Consider the following 23766-nt stretch of genomic DNA (forward strand, 5'->3'; position numbering starts at 1 on the left):
ATTCATTTAGATAAAGACCATGTGTGAGAGGAAAAACCTGCTTCTTCCTACACCTTAAAAGTCCTGCTATGGGGAATTTGTGTGATGTCAGTTGTATGTTGAAAAAACAATCATGATCAGGTGCTTTAGAATAATTTATTAGGACTTTAAAATTGAAATTGTCAGAAAGACCAAACCAAAAAAAAAAAAAAGCATTGCTGTAAAGCTCGGTGGGGGAGAGCCCAAATCTTAAACGTTAAACTGAGCTCATACAGAGCTACAAGCTCCATTCAAAGCATTGGCCCTTTTCCTTACATCAGCACAACGAAAATACATAATTAAAATTAATATACAAGGGGAACAAGATCTCAAAACAGAAAAATATAGTTTCTTTTTTCTGAAAATAAGTCTTAATGCCGCAGAATTATCCACACGTCATCTGCTATTACCAATAATAGTACTATTTTCATTTGTAAGGTAAAAAATAACTTATTGCTTTATTGTAAGTTAAAAAGTTACAGTGTTGGTGTCCAGCAGTAGTTTTATGTCGTGTCCCAGGCCATCTGACAGAGGAACTACTTGCTGGATCAGGAAGTTTTCTACTGTGCTGAGCATCAAACAGGTTGAAGCAAGAAGGCTGAACAAACAGGCTACTTGTTTTTGCACGTTTGACTTTTCCTGCCAGCCAGTGTTGTCTGTCCTGTCCTGTATCAGAACCGACTGGGAGCAAGACCCTGTTCTATTTCTGGTTCCCAGCCCAGACCCCCTCTGTTCATCACTACACGGAGCAGCACTTGTATATAAACAATATGTTGGTTGTTAAGTAGGACAAATGTGTTAAATCTACATAATGAAATGGGAGGGAGGCCGGGGAAAGGAGCAGATGAGCCAAAATGGAACAGGGCAATCTTTTTTTTTTTTTTTTCCAGTACCAAAAAGAGGCAATCGAAATGCTCCTTCGTTGCCAAAAAGTAGTTCCATATTACACCTTGACGTATGCGCACACTCACCCACACACACTCACATGCATCAACAATAGTGACAAGGACAGAACGTGATCGTGATGTTTTCTGCTTCTGAGAATGTCCTTCATTTGTTTTTACGGTGGAGAACACCGCAATAAAAGAATTTTTTAAAAAAAGAAAATAAACAAAAAATATTAAGTGAATCACACAAAAAATATATATCATATTTTCAAAAAAGAGGAAGTCAAGTCAAACCCTGACCCCGTGAACCCCTGATTTCTCCTGTTTAAGGTTGTTATTCTTTCATAGTCCATCATCTTAATCTGAAGTAGTTTTTATGAAAATGTTGGAAATCTGGTTCATCATGGTGTTAAAATTTTAACGTCAGAGTTGCTTTTTCAAGAAGCAAAGCAAACAAAGTGATGACTTTGTTTTCAAAAAAAACTGTGGGGGGGGGGGTGTATTTAACTGAACGATTATGCCAGACAAACTCCTGGAAGTTTATTTCTCAACAGCGACCGTCGCTGAGGCAGTGCTGGAGCGGACTGGCCAACAACGTACACATACACCATCTGTGTACAGATAAAAGTAGTGAGATGACCACACAAAGTAGAAGATGACATCCAGTCAAATCGCTGTTAACCCTTTCCAAACCAACCTGTGACATGCTTCTGTAACCCCACCCCAACATCTATGTACAATATCTTACAGGAAGACATAAAAACATTGCTTTAAAACCAATTACAGAATAAAATACCTTACAGATTATCATTATTATTAATAACAATATTACAAAGGTTTTGTTTTTAAAGACTACCAAAATATACACTTTAGTTCTTTTCCATGTTTCCGTGACAGTTGAGTTAAAAAAACAGGACTTGGATTTGTTCTTCCTTTGTTAAAAATGGTTTTCAGTCAGAGACCCATCTTACACGGTTTTCTCTCTGTTCACATCTGTAACAGCTTTGAAGGATTTCATGATGAATTGACATATCACATTGAAATAAAATTATAATTAAAAAAAACTCTAAATAGTCCCCTCTGTTTTTGCCAAAAACAAGTGTTTCCTCCGAGATTTTTTTTTTTGTTTTTGTTTTTGTTTTTTTTGTTTTTTTGCAGTTTTCCCATCTTCAAAAGAAAAGGACAACAGGGTGGAATCTACTTATTAAAACTACATGAGGACAAAAGAGGAGAGACGTTATGTTGAAGTGAGATTAGTACAGCAAAACATGAGTTCAGGATTTAAAAAGATATTCAGTCGGTGGGTGGAGCCACAGGGAGCCAGGAGAGCCCGACAGAGCCTGTGGCCAGCCAATCAGGTTATGCCATCAGTGGGCAGCCAGCATTGTGATTGGCTCATCAGCAGAGGAGGAGCTCTCCTATCTTCAGTGACCTGAGTCATCTCAATGGTAGCCATTAGTAAATGCAGTAGCAATCAGTGGACCCTGAGGACAGACAGACAAGAGTGAATACACTGTCTACTAGTTTTGTGAATGCATATGTTCATACGTGTGTGTGTGTGTGTGTGTATGTGTGTGTGTGTGTGTGGGTGACACAGTGGGCCTACCCCTAGACCGTGGCCAAACCCTGTGCTGGGGGCAGGACTAGCAGCGCTAATGTAGCTGCTGACTCCTGAGTCCTGATTGGCTGCAGCGTACAGATCAGCCATTGGTCCAGGGCTGCTGGTGCCCAGGAAACCAGCTGTGCGTGATGGGGTGGAGCCTAAGAGACAGGGGACAACTCTGGCTTCAACACTAGAGGGCTTTATACACACACATCTAAAAATATTCTTTTATTTGTCCAGGCAGGCCATTGTATACACAATCTACCTACGGCAAGCTTAGAGATAAGGAAAAGTAGTGACACTCTGTCTCAGCATGTCTCACACACACAGACATACACACATACCTCTAACTACTGCTGCTGCTGCTGCCATTGGTCCATATGCAGTCAGGGGAATGGCTGAGAGGTACAAACAGACCAAATCATTGCACAGATGAGTCATGCTGGGTTGCTCTCATGTCAAATCATAAGTAACAGTCTACAGCTCAGTGCTGGTTGAACTGACATCTGCTTGCACATCTGTCGTCTGATTTAAATCTAGTGGAATCCAGAAATCAACTGCACCAATGACATAACATCTGACTTTAAACTCTTAAATAAGAAACAAAATAATGTGCACATACAGGTCAGAGTCACTAAATGGCAGTGTAAAGACAGAGCTGCAGGAGCTGCTTGTAGATCTGGGCTGTATTCACAAACACTGCAAGGCTAATAGTAGCCCCTAAATGACTGAGGTAGGAGACACCCCTAACTCTTAACTTTGATTCCTCAGCTTGTGGTACAAATAGAAATTACAGGGAGTCCACAATAGTCCTGGGTCACCAGAACTGTCCAGGCGGTGTCTCTCATCACATCAGTGTTTTGGAAAATTACAACAATAAAAGCATAGTTTTTGGTGAGTTCTGTATTCAGAATCAAATCACCTCACTTTGGACAGGAATAACTGCAGGGACCTACAAAGCTTATTGTAATATTTATCAATCCACCCTGACTATGAGCAGCACATTTATATCACACTAATAATTTGACATTTTGGAAAATAGGCTTTGATGAGCGTTTGATAAGAAGATTGATATCACTGTGCCTGTACAGCAAGTATGTAGTTACACCCACTAACTGGTTATTTTAGCTTCATCTCTGTCTGACCAGAGAATCTATTTATTATTATTATTGGTAAAGATTATAGAAAACATTTTACATCTTAGTTAATGAGCTGTAGAGGTGTTAGTAAGTGGGTGATCTTATTGAACAGAGCCAGACAAGCTTCTTTTTTGAATGTGTTTGCCATAACGTCAAGCTATTCCACAAAAAAATCTAAATTAGTCAACTGTAAAACAGGAGCAAACTGAGCAAACTCAGGTATGAGAAGCCAAAATAACCTTGGTCAGCATAGCGTTTGCTCTACAGGACATTTATGAAGGTTCTCAGTCATCCAGCTTTACTTTATTTAGCAGCAATAACGTCAAACAAACAGCTGTTTCTTTTCTTTCTGCTGCTAAACAGCTTTGGAGGAGTGAAGAACCACTGACCTGTCAGCTCAGGGGGGTGGGATGATGTCAGGAGGGGGGTCCTCTCTAAGTGGAACTCTAGAAACAGAGGAGGTGGAGAGAGAGAGAGAGAGAGAGCATTTTATAAATACAGTCACCATCCACTGGCCAGACAACAAAGCCACACATAGGGACATGTAGCCACAGCAGAACACCAACGCGGACCCCATGCATGGAAAGTTAAATCTTCTGTAAGGAGGGCAGGAAGGTTGGAGGAAAGGAAAAGGAGGGGCAATCCAATCAAATGAAAGGGAGTTACATAAGACATAAAATAAACACAGAGGAATATAAAAGGGGACAAAAAGGCAAGATTCAATGGATAGAGAAGCACAAGGCTTTAAAAAAGAGACAGGAACAGTTTAAAAAAAATCTAATTCCTAACTCTACAAGCAGCCTGAGACTTAGCTGAAATCAAGATAATATTAACTGTGTGTGTTGGAATGTCCATATGCCTCTTACAGTTTGTTCATGCATGTCTCATGGCTGCAGTGCTAACAGCTGAGTCAGCTCAGGTCAGCAGACCTACAGACAGTGAATGAAGTATGAGATGTATATGGACTTACCGGGGAACTGATAAGTGTAACCAGGTGCAATTCCAGAGTAACTGCGGCTGGTGTAGGTAGTAGTCTGAAAACCTGGGTAACCTGACAGGTAAAGACACATGACGATCAACTGTTTGAATGTTGTTGGATGAAGATCTGCTAGTCAACATAAACATAACTACATACTAAAACTATCAGCATAATGAGAAATTAGTTTAGTGCTCAGTGCTAACTGAGTCATGAATGTAATTTATTTAGTTTGTAACCATAGTTAAGTATGTACTATAGATTGGTATTTAGGTGTATAGGGGGATTAGTTTATTCAGAATATTTTGAGGTTAGGTGAAGGTCTGGATCAACTCATCTTAATGATTTAAGAATTGATAATTATTGTAATAATTTTTTTTTGCTGTGTTTCTTCAAGTGTCAAGGCCACAACAGAGAAACAACCAACAAACATCTAGGCTGTTATTAAGACTATGGAGACTACAGCATAGTACAATCTCTTATGACCAGTAGAGGGAGCCAAACAACTGCAGATGACAATTGTAGCTCTCAGGTTGTTTTCTCAATGAGAAGGTTTTCAAATTATATTTTACACCAGTGTGTAGAACTGTAACGCCCTTCACTCTGTGACCTCCACATTTTAGATACATCTTAGTTTTATTCATTAGTTTTATTTATACCAACAAAATCAAGAATTTAATTCAGGTCAACTGGATTTTTTTTCTTCATCACAAGAACAATCACATTTACAAAGCCATAGACTTATTACTGCTGAAAGTCACTTTAAAATCACTGAAGTTTTTCAGTACTCTAAAGTATTGTTACATCAAGTTTTAGAGCTGTTTAACAAGCAGCTTTAAAACAGTATGTATACAAACTGTACATATATATGATTTTGGATCTTACCCAGCATGCCAATGCCCAGCATGAAAGCATCCATCCCATAAGGCATCACTCTAGAGCGGCCTCTGGCAGAGCCGGTTGGTGTCATCACCTCCTTAGGCTGGGCTTTCTTACATTCCACCTAAAACATAGAAAGTGAATGTTCATTTAATGTTTCATTCAGAGCAAGATAACCATAAAAACTATACTACATGGGTCAGAAACACCACATATCACAGAAAATCACAAAACTACATGCAGCTCAAACCAATCCTAGTATCACTGAGTAAATAATATTTTTGATAATTTAAACTTCAATATGCGATATAAGCTGAGATTTATTCTTTAAATGACTTTGCGTTCTTAAATTAAACCCATAGATTGATGGAATGTGTTACTGCTGCGTACCATTTTGTTGTTTATCTCATGGAAGTGGATCTCACAAACTTTCTCCACCACGTCTTCATTTTCAAAGGTAACAAAACCAAAGCCTGGAAGACACACCAGATTTCAGCAATTTAAATTATAGAAAAGCACATAATTTCCCTTTAGAGACAACCTCTACTGAGTGAAAAAAGCTATTGATTTTGATAAACAATTACCAGATCGAGCATCCCATAAACCTCTGGATATGAGTAGATATAGTAAGACTTATGGGAAATGTGATCAAATCTTACAGGAGAGCACAAGACTGTAAAAATCGATTATCCGGCATTTTTGACAAACTGTCAAGTGACCACAGCCCAAGCTTCAACCCTCTTCCTGTGCCTTGTTTACCAGGTGTTTCCAACATGAGCAGCTGAAGGCATCAGTATGAGCCTCACATGGATTGCCTGTCAATCAGGTGTTGGTATCATGGAGGAACAGAGCTGGGGTGTGGTTCACTCAAAACCGAGCCCAGATTTTCCATCTTTTATCCATTATGGCACCCAATTTTTTTTTTTTTTAGGCCCCACCCGGCACTCTTCCTTCCCTTCGTTCTCCAGCCTCTCCCTCTTTCCTCACTTGTCTCATTAAGTTACACCCTCGCCTGTAGCCAGCCTGACCATGCATGGTGACTCCCAGTGAGCGGTGCTGTTCTATCTCCCTCAGAGAGGACGAAGACAAATGAAACAGGCAGAAGAGAGAGATTTGAGAAAAGTTTCTTTTTTTTTTTTTCGGAGGTTCACCTACTGCCCCCATCACACCCTTTCTCCAGCCGTTGAGGCCATGTTTCTGGGTGTCCCACTTACTATGTCAGCACGTATTAGCATAATGTGTGTGTGTGTTTGTATGAGTGTAACTTCGAACACACCTCTGTGTCTGTTGGTTGTTTTGTCGAACATAAGCATGGCATCATCGACCTGTGAGAACAAAGCAAAGAATAGATGAGCTTCGACATATTAACACACACACACACACACATCATTACACAGCATGGGGTGCCATTGTCCCTCTTTAGCATTAGAGTAAGAGGGGAAAACAGATGGAGAGGGTGGAGAGGGTGGAGAGGAGAGAGGGAGGGGTGACAGGTGACAAAGGAGAAAAGAAGAAGGAAGAATAAGAGGCAGAGAAAGGCAGAGGGCGATGGGGAAATGAGGGAGCAGGGAAGGAGAAAGCTGTATAAAAATAAAATGAAATACAATCTATCACTGTGAAAAAGAAGTGAATGTTCCCCGTTCATGAGGCGCTGGAGGAAATTCTTTCCCATTCTTTGCTCTGTCTCTTGTCTTTCTCCTGAATTCTCACAAACTCTCCTGCTCTCTATCTCTCGCTCTTTATTCCACTTTCATTTGTTCACCCTTTCTTTCTCCCTCCGCAAAGTTTACTATTCCCATGGAGACCCTGTAAAGAATTTCAATTAGAAGAACTTGCCCCCCCCCCACACCCCCTTCCCCCCTCCACTCACCCCCAACTTATTCAATGAATAGATTTGAGAAAAACGGGGGGAAAAGACAAAGAGGGGAAAAGGGAAACTTATGAATAATCGGTGATTAAAAAAAAAAAAAAGACAGAAGGTAAAGTTTTGATGGAAGAGAGAAAATCTTGGTGAACATTGAGAACAAAGTGAACTGGGTTCTTTGTCAACATACTCTCCTTCCATTCTCCTTTTCCCTTCACTTTCTTTTTGCACTCACTCCACTGCCCTATTCATATTCCTCCTCCTTCTCCTCCTCCCCCCTTTTCACCCTCTTTCCTCCCTCCCTGCCTCCCTCACTTGTCCTTTGCTGGCAGGAAAGTTTGCAGCTCCTGCTTTTGCTCCGACGGCATGAGGAGAGAAACTGGGAAGCCGAGGCCTGGGAGCGCTGCGGAAATAACTTTTGTGTTTTCTGTTAAATGAAAAAATGACGACAGTCACGAAAATGTGCAACACAGTGTTCCTGCATCGCACAGCGTATGACTACATGGCTATTTTCATTAGGCAGCAAACACTGAAACTCAAACCAGTGTAACACGAGTGGCCAAGACCTCTAGATGACCAGGCCATCCGATTTCTAACCTTTACCTCAGACGAAAACCACACACACGTCTTCCAGTCTGACTGAGATTTTGTCTGTGCTTGTGTGTGTGCCTGTGAAAGTGAAAAAAGTTGATTTTTCTTTTCAAATGATGGATCAAGGTTTCTCCTACAATCTCCCTCACCCTTTTACCGATGCTTCTTGTAAACATGTAGCTTGGGTACATATAACACAGTGCACTTCCTCCTCTTTCTGTCCTTCATTCAGTTTTTATTCCACAGCCTCATCCCCTCCTCTCCCCTCATGCCTTCACCCTTCCGGTCATCCAAACTCAATGACACAGCAGAGAGAGAGAGAGAGAGAGAGAGCCAGGGAACAGGACAGTAAGTAGACAGCTGCGAGCCAACATGTTATCATAAGAGTAGAGTTACATGCACAGCCAGTCCTCCAGTTAGCATGAACAACATCTATTCTAGAGGGAAGGTTAGCAGTCCGAGGCGTTTTTGAGCTTCTTGAAGCCAAAAAACAGATAATATTTGGTACAGTCATGCTATTGTGTTGGATCCAGTTCTCTTCCGTGAGAAAACGAGGGTGAGCTGACTTGCAAACACATCTGTCACGTGTGTGAGCTTATGCTGTGGTCGCACACCAGCCCCTTGCCCTTGCCAAAACCAATAAGAAGACGATCTCCAATGTCCACTGCCCAGGGTGCTGTAAGACAATCTGATTGGATAGCTGTGGGGGTCTGAGATTGGCTTAGCAGCGGCTCAGTCTCTCTTACCACTCAGCACGAATGCAAAGAGTGAGGAAAAGTTAAGGTCATATCCTCATAAAGTTCCAACATCTTCAGATGCACTGAAATGAGAGTTAACAGTGCTGTGTTAAAAATATCCCGTTTTTAGTGAAGCATGCGACTATTGTCCGAAGAACAAGTGTAAGCCGACAAGTCCATTGCACTTTTTTTGTGAGATTATGAAAGGTGGCATTCACATTTTTTTCCCTGCTGTCTCCTCACATCTCCCTCTTTCGTTCTCGCTCCCGCTCTCCCTCTCCGGCCATGTCTCTCTCTAAACAGGCCAGCAGACAAAGTGTTCAGTCAAGCCTCCTAATCGCCAGCTCACATGGGTGAGTGGAGTCCCAACTTTTCCCGTCTGCCCTATCCATGCTGCATTTTTCATCTTATCCACTCCTTACTGCTTACTGCACAAACATATTCCAACAGCACATTCAGAGACTAGAATGTTAGAGGCAGGATCAAAGGGCATGAAACAGGGATTTCCTTTGTTTTAGATGCAATTCACTGTATGGCCAAACTTCCTAAAATGCTAAATATCAAGTTACCTAACTGCATGCCTGATTTCCAGTTTAAACTATTTCTCAGATGCACACAGGCTCTACGTTCAGGGTTGGCAGAAAGAAGGGAGGTGTTCTCAACTCTCTGTCAGGCCAGGAAGGATTTTAAGACCTCCGCCTCAGGATTCAGACTTAGTTGTCATAAAAACATGGCTGCGGGGACGTTTAGCAAGAGCAGCTCAGATTTGTTCAGTTCGGAAACCACACATAAACACGTACCCCTGACTCCTTGGTTTGGTCCAAAACACCTGACATGTCAACTGAGCTGCTATTTCAGTCCAGTCTAATAAAGTTTGTGTAGGCGTGTTTTCAGAAGTACACTACAAAAAAAAAAAAAAATTCAAATAAACCTCAGCACATATGAAAGAGCTGCAGAAAATGCATAGTGCATTCTGTGTTTTCCTTAGCAAGGCGGTGCCACGGTCTGAAAATAAACAGGACACTGAGTCTTACTCCATCCAAACCTGCACCTTGTAACCAGGCTCAGATAATAAACAAGAAGTACCTCCTGCCCAGCAGGAATGCACTGTGGGATCAGCTCTATCCATGATACAGCTTTGGTCTCACGTGTCCAAACAGTCCAAATGTTCCTTCATCCTGTGGAGGGACTGTTGTCTTAGATATGAGTGTCTGTAATCACCAGGGAGAAGTGATTTGCCACAGAGCTGCAAACAGCCATTTCATGCAATGTACTCGACAAACCTTACAATGGTTTAATGCGTGTGATGGTCACACGTGCGATCCAGGTCGACCAGGATCCACAACCCAGAATTAGACGACATTATTCAAATTTGAACCAGCACCTGAAATATGGTAATACCTCAAACATGAGTCAGAGGCCAACTGAGAGAAAACATAGCCAGACACGAGGCACAAGGAGCTTCGTGCTGTTAATTTCTTCCAACCCATTAGGCCTACATCCTGAAGCAATGCTCATTTTCAGACTCCTTCCTGTTCTGAGCAGCAGAACCACGCACTTAACATTTGATACAACTGGATCACCAGCAGTGAGTTTTGCTGTTTTGTCTGTATCTGGACAAATGTATGTGAGCTCGGCTCCCTCCGCAGCCTCAGCGATGCCACTGTCACACTTTTATGCGCATGCACACCCCTCTTTTTCCATTCATGCAAATACACACTTCACACACATTTTTTTAAAAGAAACAAAAAAAAAAAAAAAAAACACTGGATTACCACGGGACAATGGATGAAAACAGGTCACCACGGCAACAAGCTGAGAGGTAGCGGAGCAGGGTGTGTGCGTGTGTGGGATAGGAGGGGAGTTGGTGTCTGAGGTACTGATTTTGGGGAAGGTGGGGGGGCTGATATAGGAGCAGCTGTTGCATTCGATTAGATAATACTGAAGAGCCCAAACTCCAGTCAAACACACTCCCAAACCATCCAAAGCGTAGTTAGCTAAAGGTAACGCAACATTTCACACATTGTGGATACTTTGATACATTTGAGGCCCATCACATTGGCCCCATTATGCTTTTTAGTCACTTTTCCTCCTCACCATCTCAACATTCCTCCTTTTCTCTGCCCTTCAACCCTTTTCGGGCTCCCCTCCCTCTGTCTCTATGGGGGGTTGCTTCTTCCCTTTCAGTCCCCCTCTTCTCTTTGCCCCTCCTCTCATGGCTTTTTTTCTTCCTCCCTCTCCCCAGCCACTCATCTGTCTCCACAGCATGTGTTTGCCTTTCACCAAATTTCATTCAAAAGAGCTGAGCAGGACAAACGTACAAGGCAAAAATACTATGATGTGATTAGAAAAGAGAAAAGCAGTTAACAAAAGAGATAAATTAACAAACTAACTAATGCTTTAGCTTGCAGGCCAGGCCATCAATGAAACACATCAACACACCGCATTTTTCTTTTCTTTTAGTTCTTTCTCTCCTTCAGTTCTATCTTTCACTTTCAGCATCTGGCCTGTTCCTCACCACTTTTTCTCTGAAATTAGCCCCTTTGGTGCTCTTAGTTCTGCCTCAGCTCAAATAAAAAGGGGATAACGAGTAACACAAAAGGAGAAAAACAAAATTTTTCGCTGTAGATTTCCAAGTTTACAAAAGCTGAAAGACGTTAAAGGGACTCAGCTATAACACAGGTAGATGGGCAGAGAAGAAAGGAGAAACAGCTCAGTGAAAAAAAATAACTAACAGAAAAATGAAAATGGTAAAATCAATTCAAATGGCCAATGTGGTGGGTGGTGTCTGTAAAGGCTACAGCAGGTTCAGACATAATAAGTGACAGGGTGCAGGCTACAGATCACATTTGTCTATAGTTCACCTTTCCAAACTGGTCAAAGTATTGCTTGACATCTTCGATGGTGGTATTGACTGACAGTCCTCCAACAAAGATCTTCTTTGTCCTGGTCACCAGCTGAGAACAGAGAAGAAGAAGAAAGCATCGTTTATCACTAATCACATTAGGCAGGGGGTAGATGTCTGTGATAGAGACTTTGTGTTTGTGTTTATCTAGTCTCAGCAGAGGTCACTGAAAGCTCTTCGGAGCATTCAGCCTAACTCAGTTCAGTTTAAGGTCCGGTACATCTAGAGCTTGTAGGTGTGTGTGCATACAGATGAGCACCGTCTGCATGCGCATTTATTTATGTGTGTGCAAGGACACAAACTAAAGTGTGTTTATGTCGGAGAGAGAAAAAGATATTAGCTGCTGATGGTCGGGGGGTGGGGGAGTCAGGGTACAGGGTCACAGTGTCAGGCTGGAAAAGTGGATTGCTGCTCCTCTTTGGTCACGTGCCTGACTAATCCCAGCCAACCAGAGCTGATTGATTAGGGCTGACACATGACATCATCACTGCTCCTCCTTGCTGTTAAGGGGTGCACTCACCTTAGGCTGGGCCCGGCGGGGAAATGCCACTTTTGGGTCAATCTGTGGGGGAGAGATAAGATAGTGGTTGTAAAAGTGTAGGGATACCGTTTACTCTATCCAAACACATCCGATTGCAGTTTTGATAGGAGATGAACAGTGATGATTGTGGTAGACTAGCACAACTGAAATACACATAGTTTGTTTAGGCATGTTGAACAACTGGACTTAACCCTCGTGTTTTATCGACACTGACTTTATTCTTTCAAATCCCACAGATCCCGTGGGGATATAGCAGTAGTACTAAATGAACCACTCTTCCTTTAAATCATTGTCCTTTCATTCCAGTGGTAATGCTTCACTTTGACACAAAGTCTGACATGTACATTTTATTAAGGTGACACAATGCAAATGATTTCAATTATTATTATTACACCTACACAGTCATGTTTGAAATGCTGTACAGGCTATTTGTGATTTAACATACATTCATTCAGTAGAAGTGAAGGAATAGAAATATAGTTTGTTATATTCAGTCTCTAACTGGAGTCAGACTCAGTAGCAATCTAGTGTTCTCTCTTCTCTGCAACAGAAATCCAAAAAGACGCAGCAGTGCTGTGTAAAAAAAATACTGTCAACACCCATCACACATACACACAGTAGATCATATGAAAATCCAGTTAACAAAACTAAGTAAGTAACCAATCAATAAGACCGTAAACAGATATGACACATATTCTGTAGCCGAGATGTGAAATGTGCAATCTGTTTAAAATAATTAAATTATTAGAAAATTAATGTCATGAAGTTTCATGGTGAGACAATAATGTTGAATGTGTTTGAGCACACAACCCGAGGTCTCCAGTACCCCAGGGAAATATTTTTCATATCGGCCCTGAGACCTGGAGTTAGACCTCTTGTGCCTCACCCACATTTCGGCTGCATCCACCCAGCTTAGGTTTCATTACCAAAGACACCAAATCTCTACCTGCTCCAGATATAAAAAGCAGAATTTCTCTCTGGGCATCAATGAATCATCGCACTGTTAACTAACCAGAATGAGTTATAACACCAAGCCTTTAAGTCTGCACCATCCGAAGGTCTGCAAGTCCAGAAATAGAACGTATGCTAATCTGTAAGGATGTATAGTAGACCCTTGTTCATGCAAGTCCCAAAAAATCCAAACACACCAGCCAAACAAACAGGCGTAGGGAACAAAAAACACACTGAGACGTGAATACATACATTCTCTGAATTGTCTATTGAGACACAACTAAATGGATCTTAGCCACAAACTAGACAGCACGGGGCAATCTGAATCCAAAATGAGCATTTAATATTCTGAATTCATTTCAGATGGATATATATTTTTTAAATCTCACAAATCCGACAACAGCCATTTTGGATTAGCCAGATTTGACTGTATCCATATTTCTTTGCAGTGGAACGTCTCAGCAGTGGTCAAGGTTACCGATAAAATTAGAAGCAAATGAGTTTTGAATGAGCTGCCCTTTAATAATGCTAAATATGCAAAGCCTGGCCTGGCATTTTAAATTTGTGTGGAATCTTGTGTTATTCTCACTCAAGCCAATGAGAGAGATGATTTTAGGTCACAGGACCTTGTAGTGTATTATGGTCTTAGAGTTCCATCTTTGTTTTAATAATTGGATGTGTGAAGCAAAGCCCCCTGTGTCTCACACATCCACTATCAGACGTACTGAATTGATATTGGCAACTAAAAGGAGCCTATCCACTGGCCAGAAATAAGTACTTATAATGGGAACAATACACACAATGCAAGGAGGGCGTTCATTCAATATTCATAGAATCCTTTCATCTCTTTCCTGTGATAATTCCCTGCTTCTGATGACAAATCTACAGACCAAAATATCCTACGAGGACCTTTAAGTGCCTCAGATTTACCCATGCTTTGAGAGCACAACTCTGTGTAACTCAGATGCAGCTGCAGCGTCCTTGGAAAGGATTGCAGAAGGACTATGCACCTTGAGGTGGGACACAAAGACTAGAAGACTCATGTCACCTCCAGCTGGTCTGAGCACAAAGACAAAGGTGACAAGGACACGCAAAGCCACCAGCAACAATCGGCAACAGCAGGGCAACAGAGCGCATTCAAGAACAATGACAGCACAGCAATTCTCACAAGATCTGTCCTTAGTGGGCCAAATGCAACGTTATAGATGTGTGGCTTCATACTGTAAGGCTACCAGCTCAGCACCTTATGTACCAAATGTTTTCATCTTTTAAAAGAAAAGAACAAAATATACACGTACTGTAAGTGACAATCGAGAGCTTTACATCTGTATACTGTGTAGATTGATGTATCCCCATATACTACGAGACTTTACAGTACATGTAAATGTGGAACTATAAGACTGAAACAGTTCCTGATGTAGGTTGTATATTTATTTTATAGCAGAAATAAATTCAACACAGGAAAAGCTGCTGCAGCCTCTGATGCATAACAAAATGACAAAATCACAGTGGTACACTAGTCCAACATATGGTAGTGCATCGTTACCTATTGTATTATGCTCGTTGTTTGTATAAATTGTTATTGTGATCCTGAGCACATCCTAACTTGGGAAATGCAGGAAATATGGCGAGTGTTTCTTCCAACCTGAAAGTGCTCAGAGTTAACAGGCTTTTGTGCTCAGGTCAGCCCACCTGCCTGTAAGTGTTTTAACAAGACTAGAGGACAGGAGCTGCCCTGGGGCAATTATGTGGCAGTGACACAGACCATGAGCTGACAATGACAGCAGACAAAACCTGCGGTCACGTTTCTACTGCCACAGTAAATACTTCAAAATATTCACAAACCATCTGTTTCTGAAAGCTGAACGCATCCAAACACAAACAACCAGTGGTACTTCCACTAATATAACAACATGTAGTGATTTTGAAAATCAAGACAGATCTGTTTCTTCTTTGACTCTGCTTAGAAACATTCCCAGTTTTACGTTAGGACTGGATGATCGATATATGTGCAACATCATGCAGAATCAATATATTTTCTTAAAACAATTGAAAAAAGTGGACACTAATTATTTGGCTTCTCTGGGGAGTGACAGAGCAACCATTTTGCTAGTGTAACATAATAAAATTCTCTTATGCTATACATTGTGATATTGTCCACCTGTAAATCACATATTGACAAAGCACCAATATAGATTTCAAATCATCAGAAGCTCTTAAAACACCCTAAAATACAGAAGGTTACTAACTAGACTAGGTTAGGCCTAATGTAATATCTGTAGTAGTGCTACTACAGCTACAGTCATGCCATGCTGTTAAAAATCATTCCACTTCAGCGAAGTAACAGAATATATCTAACATGTCATTTCTACAGCTGGCTAAACTCAGAGGAAGGCAATAATACATGAAAACTAAAGCATCTATCAGGCTGGCATTAGCCTCGTGGAAGAGAGATAGGCCACAAAGCAAAAAGTAAAATGACTTAGCCAGGTCACCGTTTGCAACACTCAGAAATAGCTCTTCAGAGACCTGACATTTGAGAAGTGGCTCTGAGATTGTAACGGTCCCAATCAGGCTGGTGAAAATGTAACCCGAATAATGTTAAAACCTGTCTAGGAGGACAAAAGTTGCTCTTCCCAGACTGACAAAGAAGAGTTATGGCTGAGTGTTCATGAAATGGTCTGACTTACATCCTGCTTCATGACATCCAACCTCCGCTCAGTCTAAGTAGCACAGTGACACCAGAGCCTACAATATGATTTTAGTGGTTTAGCTTTTAAGACTAGACTAATCTACGACCAATAGTCACCTCATGTGGCCCAGCGCGTCCACCAGTGTTACAAACTGGAAAACAAAAATAAAAAAATAGAGTGTCAAATCAATATATAGAGAGCAGAGAGAGAGAGAGCAAGTGAAAGAGAAAAGGCACAGGGAGAAAGAGCAGGCATTCATTTGGAAAACAGAGTCAGCCCATGAGAAAGTGGGCCTGTCCAGTGCAGCGGGGCCATCCCAGCAGGCAGCCCCTCTGATTTCATTAATTAACAGGACAAAGAGTACAAAACAGATGGGCCCGTAGAGGAACTGGGGCTCCCGTGCTACCCCCACACACAGGCACACATACATAACACACTCGCAGTCATATACACACGCTCACCAGCACAAACACCAACACACATATACAAAGTTACACGTGTAATTAAATAGGCAAGTATAGAGAAGTATACACATACATTACCAACCCAGCTCTCCCTAACTACTGACAACAATAAGTGCATTGTCACAATGTATCATGGTCACATAGAGACATTCAGCCTCTGATACACTGGCCAACCTGCCAAGATGTTTCTTCCAACAAAATAACCACGCTGATAGAAAGGGACCACAGACGCCGCCATTATGGCAAATAATCAATATAAGCTAAACAAAAAGCTATAAACAGAAGAGGAGACAAAAGGAGCTGGCATGTCGATGCACACAGAGCAACAGAGAAAGAGACTTAGTTTGGGCTCAAGCCAGTGGGGTCAATCTGCACAGCAGAACAACGGCACAGTAATTAGTTAACGAAGCTCACTAATGAGGACCCCTCAACCCAACCCCACCCCTATCCCTGTAACCCTGCTAGAGCACCTTGCCAGGGTCGGGTGTGTGTAGTGGTGTTGACGGCAGTGATGGTGGAGGGCTGCGTTTGTGGTCATGTAGTGTATGAGAGCGCCCTGGATCCACCTTCAGAACAAGTCCAGGCTTTATCTCCAGACCGCGGAAGCCCAATCCAGTTTGTTTCCTTCTATCCGATTAGTTGCTTTTTAGATCCATACTAATTACAGCACAGGAGCTGCCCCCCATCTCTCCCTCTCTTCTCCTCCACCTTCTCCATCCCCCTCTGCAGTTTTTGTCGACGTCAGCATTAACAGCTAATCTCCAGTCAGGAGGAAGGAGCTACTGCTAGCAACTAAACTCTCCACAAACCAGGTGTTAGACGAGGAGCCACGTCAAACTGCGCTGTACGTCCACAGAGGCCTGTGCAAGGCTAGAACAGCTATATTGGCATCATACTGATGAATACTACTGTACCAGAAATTAGCAATTACCTTGAAAAGGCCATTCCTCTTTCCTTGGTAAGAAAATGTAAGAAGAATCATCTGTATATTACTTACTTTTTGCCATTCCTTTCTATAAATATATACATTTTCTTTATCACACACTCCTAAAACATCACTCCTGAATACGTAGTTCCCTAGTACTGTCTGTGGTTTAAGACGTGTATTATTCTCCAGAATGAAATCATAACCCATCACGTATAAATACACCAGAAATAATAACTTAAAATAAATAAATAAATAAAATCTTAAAAAGCCCATTAGCGAGTGAGAAGCAGTTCCAGTAAAGTATTTCTCTGAGAAAACAAATACCAGTTGTGCCCTGTTCTCTGTCCAGAGCAATACAACAGCACACCACTGCCCTAAGGCCGCACTCTGCCCCAACAGGAAATCTAACCTCCAACCAAAACAACAGCCTCAACAAACCTCACTCGAAAACAAAAGTCAAGCTCCCATTTGATGTATTTAGAGTTTCTGCATCACGGGTAGTGACAGTAACAATGATCTTTAATCAGAATTTGGCCTGTGGCTTTCCATTTTGAAGGTGGATGAAACAATGCTGCATGTAACAGGACTGTAAATGTTTAATACTTGTAACCAGTGATATGGACCTTGCACCAGTAAATTTAGTTTACTTCACACCCTGCTTGTCCTCACACAGCACCCTGTTGCTCTGTTACATCTTCTTCAATACACCTTCTCCTTCCTGCTTCAGGCCCCTTTTCTCATAAACCAAAGGCTCAGCGTAAAAAGAAAGAAAAAAAATCTGAGTAGTGAATTTTCTTCCTCATTCCAGGGAGTAATGTCTTTTTGAAATCTCATGCTGATCAAACAATAGTGTAGAGAAAGGGAAGGAGAGTCCAGGTGTGAGGCAGACTCAGTGTGTGTTGAAGACGTGGAGATCAATTAAGATGAAAGGTAAATAAAGGGACAGATGTGACGGAGACGCTGACACTCACCCCATGAAGCTACGCCACTTATTACAAATATTTAGTCTCTGCACAACATTTTGACTCCATCATGCTGCATGTTTTACAGAAACAAATTAACTAATAAATGCCTTTCCTCGTTGTCATTGATAACATTTAGAAAAAAGTGGAAATGCTGTTGCCTAACACAGACTAGGAATAATCATTTTGCTGCTGCACAACATGTGATCATTTCGCATTAATAAAATTCCGGGCAGCATCACAGAATTAGGCTATATGCAATAAAAAAAACACACTTTATATAGCCCTAATAATTTAGCAAATGTGTGAAAAATAAAACACTTGGCTCTTTTTTTCCAAAATGGCAACCACAAAATGGCAACCATACCCTGGTTTAAAACGCCGGTTGGTTAAATGGCACCACGGCGCGCTTCCTCGGCACGCTTCCTCGGCACGCTGCTCCCACAACAACCTGAGTAACCAAAGCTGCATTTGAGTTGTTAACATTATTATTGTTTATCCTTATGCTGTGTTTTGGTTTATAATAGGGCAACGCCTAACCCCACCAGTGGCCGACCAAGCTAAGTCTGCAAACCGGTGTTCACATCACACACACACACACACACACACTCATGGCCTGGCTCTCAAATACACTGGCAGTACCTGGTCTTAAGAGATAATATAACACTTCACAGTTGCTTAGAGCTTTCTTCCCATCTTACTGAAGAAACTGACAGCAAAACATAACAAATATTAGAGCAACTGTGCAGAAACATTTAACCCTGACAACTGATTCAAATATTTGAAAACTGCAGTTTTAAACTTTGTAAGTATTAATCATCACACCCCCAGACGTACAGATGTGATGTCAATCACAGCATAAAGGTCTGTCCTGACATAACACTGTCTCTGTGTGTCAGAGCACTGCTACCCGACCGAGCCCAGTGTCTTGAGTTAATGCAAAATAGCAGAGAAGTTGTTATGGAGACATAAATCCCATCAGGCTGTGCAGTTACAGCAGTGTCTCCTGTGGCTGGCGTCACCCCCAGCAACAGGCTTGCTCCGACAACTAACCAGCTCTACCTTCCTCCACCCCTGGGCTCTGCTGCTGTTCTGTGCCACAGATTTTCACTCTCAAACGATCCTGTTGTGTGTTTGTGTGTGTGTGTGTGTGTGTGTGTATGTGCGTGTGTGTGTGCACGATAGGTTAGGAAAGGCCACAAGTAGACGAAGACACACCTAGCCCCCACTTCTATAACCAATCTACATGACCAAGACACCATTATTCACACCTTCATAGATATTTAAATTAGAGTCAGCAGCTCTGGCTGGTGCCAAACTACAAACCAAAAGAGTGAGCACATGTTTTCCTGTTAGTGTAGGTGAACTGTGCAGACAAACACCAGTGAACCGTCTACGTCTATTTGGTAACTGATTTGTCCCTTTCACCCACAAGTGCCAGCAGTGTAACAGGGTGAAATCACAGAAGTTGTCCAGACACATCCTCTACAAACCTCATCATGGACATAAATATTTCATTTCAGCTAAGACTCATCGGGACCTCACAGACTTCCCCTGACATCAGTTTGGGAACCACTGCCACAACTGTTTCCTTTGCTCAAACTTTTTTCTCTGAGAGCTGCCACCACCAAAACGGGTGCTGTTATTTGCTACAGGGGAAAAAAAGGAAAATTCGTGGGCTCTCTGCATAAACCCTGTGAGGTTTTGCAGTTTCTCCTGCCCCATTCAGGTCCCCTAGGTAACCATGGCAATGAAGACCAAGAAAGAACGCTTTCATGTTGGCGCCCTGAACCAGGATTTGGAGGGGGAAATGAGCAGAGGGTGAAGGAGGAGGAGGACAGACGGGGGGTGCTGCTCCAAAACGCACTCTTCAACTTTACAAGCCATAAGGTGGGAGGCAGAATGCGCTGAGGGGAAAAACATGCCACACAGAAGCCGAATTGGAAAAAAAACTTTTTTTTTTTAACACAACTTAGCGGCACCAATCAGCTCTTCCAATGCTCACCGTTTTGGAATCCAGCTCGTGTCTGTTTTGCGCCAAAACCTTCTCCACACCGGCTTGTTCTGCGTATGTTACAAACCCGAACCCCCTGTAAAGGAAAAAAAAGCAATTCAAGGCACAGGCATCAAAATGCAAACTCACGGCAGCTTGAACAGTCTCATGGAAAAGCATGAGGCATCCAGTGATAGGACGGCTGAGCGCACACGCCTCCTTCTTACCTCGACCGCTTGGTAACGGGATCCCGCATCACCATACACTCCTTCACCTCGCCAAATTTACCGAAGTACTCCTTCAATCCTTCTGCAGAGACAGCAGGGACACATGTTCAGATAAAAGGCAGGAGTCAGAGACTTTCCCTACAGGCCCTGCTGGCAGTGGCTGGAGACAGACAATGGGGTCGGGCGGACCACGTTGTGTTTGTGTCCGTCCAGTCCTCAGAGCTCCTACACGGGCTCTCTGGCCATTCGGGATAGTAGCACATTAGGCCCTGCAGACCACAAACAAAGCTCCACTTGGTGACGATTGCTGTTTTGACACAGCAGCAGCAGCAGTGGGATAATAATACGGGCCGTCGCAACAAGAATAAACTGTGTGCATCAGCCTGCGCTCATGGGTCTTAAAATAAATGAATGGATCCGTGGAGTCCAACAATACGCAAAACACACGAGCGTGGGCATCGATGGGAGCCGAACTTCTGCTTTAACGCTCAGTAATCGATCACTTCTACCATAAATGCCCTTCTCTGTTATTAACTGTGTAATGAGTGCACAGGCAGACAAGTCGCTGTGTGTTTGTGTGCGTGTGTGTGTGTGTGTGTGTGTGTGCGTGCACGCAGTTCCAGTGTTAATCTCTCTGCGTCTCGACAAGTCTAAATCCTAAAAGCTGATCTTACTGCACAGGACGCTTTGATTTGACTATTTGCAGTGTCTGTGTGAACTTCAGGAAGCCTCACGGGTAAATGGAGGATGGTGTGTAAACAGGAGGTTTCATTGAGACTTATTAAAGTAGCGTGCGGGACAGCTCACCTTGTGTTGTCTGCCAACTCAGACCCCCGATGAACATTTTGCTGAATGAGAGAAACACAAGCTGTAAGTCACACACAACAACACGCATCTTTTACGCACAGCACAGGTACATGCGAGGGGGAAACTGGGGCAAATTCTGGGTAATATAGCATCAATAAAGTAAGAAGAAAGCATCGGCCATGTTGCGAAGTCACCAATCGGGCAGTCGGGCCGGTTATAATCCCCTAGAGGAGGAAAAAAGGGACAGGATTTTCCAGATGATGGAGAAGAAGTTGCACTGTGGCCTTCAGGAGGAACACCGACAGAAATAAACAAACAAAAAGGGGCAAACAGGCGGAAAGCGGCCGTGCGTCTGCGTCTCCTCCGCTGAGTGAATCCATCCCACACATAGAGACACACACAAACACATACACACACACACACAGCGTGCTCGTCTTTTGTCTCGGCGCGGCTCCGCTCCCGCACTGAACTCAACTAAAGTCCAAGGTGAACTCAAACCGGGCCGAGAGGCGAGCAGAAGGCAGGCGGCCGGGCTGAGGCTGTTACCAGGGGTCGTGGGGGGAGTTGTCCGTGCTGGAGGACAGGCTGCTCTGGCTCCCTTCCGTATCCATTCTGCTCTCCGCTGCTATATTCCCGCACTGTGAGGCGAGGAGAGGCAGTGAAGCTCCACTGCTGCTGCTGCTCCAGACTCAGGGGCGGGCAGCCGGGGGGGAGGGAGGGAGATGGGGGTGGGGTGGTTAAAAGGAGGAGGGGTGAGCGAGGAAAAACACACACACACACACACATGCATACACGCACAAGAGATAGACTCCGCCTCTACCTCGTTTTCCCGTAGCCTACCCGAGCCGCGGAGCTCCCCCCTCCTGCACGCTGCCTGCCTTTATTCATGCTGCCACTGGCGCTCTCTCTGTGGTGTTTCCCCGCCGTTCATGTCATTGGTTGATCACAACAGCATGGCCCATTAAAGCGCTTTGAATGGCACCAGATCTACAGCGGCTTTTCTTTCTAAAACCCCGCATCATAATAATGAGAAAATATAAAACTAATAAAAGCTGAACCATAGAGGACCAACATTCACTGTGCGCGTCAGGATTTGAATTACCGACTTAACTTGTCACTCGCTCATTAGTGGCAGCTCCGCGTCAACTCTATGTACAAGCTCATTTTCATAGGAAATGATGTCTTCCTGTACAGCCAGGCCTCAGGTGAGGTGAGGCATCTGTATCCAGGGTGCTCGTTCCCAATTCCACTTAGAGACACACTCGATTACATAAAACAGCAAGGATGACTGTTAAGATTACATAGAGGTCAGTGGGCTGTTGTTCTGAAAGGGGCTTTTGAAGCTTATGTTTTGTTCTCTTGTCTTATGTTTCATATTATGTAATGTGATGTGATCTTGTATGTGTGTAGTATGGGTCGTTATTACATATTATGTGACCTTGTATAATTATGTGTGTTATGATGTGTATCTAGGTGTGATTTTAATAAATGTAATTGTATTTGATTTGATTGTATATTATGTAGACTCATTGGATATACTTCTTACATGATGCAATGTGAAGCAATGTGATGTGATTTGATGATGTCATAATATGTGATAGTATATTTATTCATTACCTTTGCTCAATCCAATCTTCACTACACCTTTAGCCACGTCTGACTGTAATGTATGAATTCATTTTTGACCTAAATGTCTTTTTTTAGTCACCCGTTGGACCCATGTCTGTCATCACTATTATTCCCTCCATATCCATCATGCTTTTCAAAACCTCATGTAACTGCCCTATTTGAGTTCCTTTCCATCCATCGATCATTCTTGCCCGGGCCAACCCTCAGCCCACCTGTGCCTGCTGCTCACTTCTCATCTTAATCGATCACATCTAAAGGAGCTGTGATCTCCACTCTCCACCTTTTTCGAGTTCTTACCCAATCACAGTTTAACCCTCATCTAAACCTGATCTTACCCTCTCCTCTTCCCCTCTCTCTTCACCCATGTGACAAGCTGTCCCAACCAGCTAAGTGGTAGATTAGCAGGATTACCTCTAAGGCAGCCAGTGTTTTGGCCAGGGCAAGCCTGGTCAGCTGAGTGGTTTCATCGCATAGCTCAACTCCTAGTAGTAAAAAAAAGTCCAGTGCTCACAAAGTTATGTAAAATCCACTAAGTCATCAGATTGTGACCTTGCTGCACTGGAACCCAAAGTTGACATAACATTCAAAAGGCAGTCAAAGCAACAGACACATGCCATTTTCTGTAGACTCAGATACTGTAGCCCCATCAGAGTAGCACTGAATCAAGTTAGAAAATAAATCTCAGTGAAATTAGCCTAAAAGGTTGTTGTGCACCTGACTGAATGTTTTCCATAAAGATGAGTTAACCTTCCCAGCACCACATGATGAGCTATGCATGTGCTAGGAGATGGACTGCAGGGTGGTTGTGTGTTTGTGTGTGTGGCAGTGGGGGAAGTCAGTGAGGGGAGACCGATCAGGGGGAGGGTGTGACTGTGGCCTGGTGGACCATAGCAAAAGAACAGTATGTAGGACAGGGCCTTGCACTAGCTAACCTATCCTGGCTGCAGCCATGGTTGGGCGTGCTGAATTTCT

At 42.8% G+C, this 23766-nt stretch overlaps 2 protein-coding genes across 2 annotated transcripts in view; one reads left to right on the forward strand and one right to left on the reverse strand.

The window, feature by feature from the left end:
• The window catches only part of dnai1.2 (dynein, axonemal, intermediate chain 1, paralog 2), a 35797-nt gene extending 34215 nt beyond the window's left edge, over positions 1-1582 (forward strand). The window contains exon 21 of the mRNA XM_026307853.2: positions 1460-1582. The gene's annotated coding sequence lies outside the window, so the exon portion shown is untranslated. The remainder of the gene's footprint in view (positions 1-1459) is intronic.
• Positions 117-21857, reverse strand: LOC113130885 (RNA-binding protein Musashi homolog 1-like). The gene is made up of 14 exons (XM_026307855.1): positions 21712-21857; positions 21166-21206; positions 20359-20440; positions 20144-20228; positions 12120-12161; positions 11559-11651; positions 6779-6827; positions 5893-5975; positions 5509-5626; positions 4618-4698; positions 4037-4093; positions 2853-2906; positions 2512-2666; positions 117-2389 (listed from the first exon to the last, which is right to left on the reverse strand). The coding sequence occupies exons 1-14, from the start codon at positions 21774-21776 to the stop codon at positions 2348-2350; spliced, it is 1047 nt and encodes a 348-aa protein (XP_026163640.1). The 5' UTR covers positions 21777-21857; the 3' UTR covers positions 117-2347.
• Between the last annotated feature and the right edge of the window lie 1909 nt (positions 21858-23766).

Source organism: Mastacembelus armatus, chromosome 5 (genome assembly GCF_900324485.2).
Source record: "Mastacembelus armatus chromosome 5, fMasArm1.2, whole genome shotgun sequence".
Classification (NCBI taxonomy): Eukaryota; Metazoa; Chordata; class Actinopteri; order Synbranchiformes; family Mastacembelidae; genus Mastacembelus; species Mastacembelus armatus.

What these genes read in the sequence shown, in the direction of transcription:
- LOC113130885 (XM_026307855.1), bottom strand. Translation starts at nt 21,776, where the DNA reads ATGGATACGGAAGGGAGCCAGAGCAGCCTGTCCTCCAGCACGGACAAC. An exon ending in ACTTTGACCAGTTTGGAAAG is followed by an intron (nt 6,828 to 11,558) that starts GTGAACTATAGA and finishes TTGTTCTCACAG; the next exon opens with GTCGATGATGCCATGCTTAT. An exon ending in CCACCCCCCTGAGCTGACAG is followed by an intron (nt 2,907 to 4,036) that starts GTCAGTGGTTCT and finishes TGTACCTCTCAG; the next exon opens with CCATTCCCCTGACTGCATAT.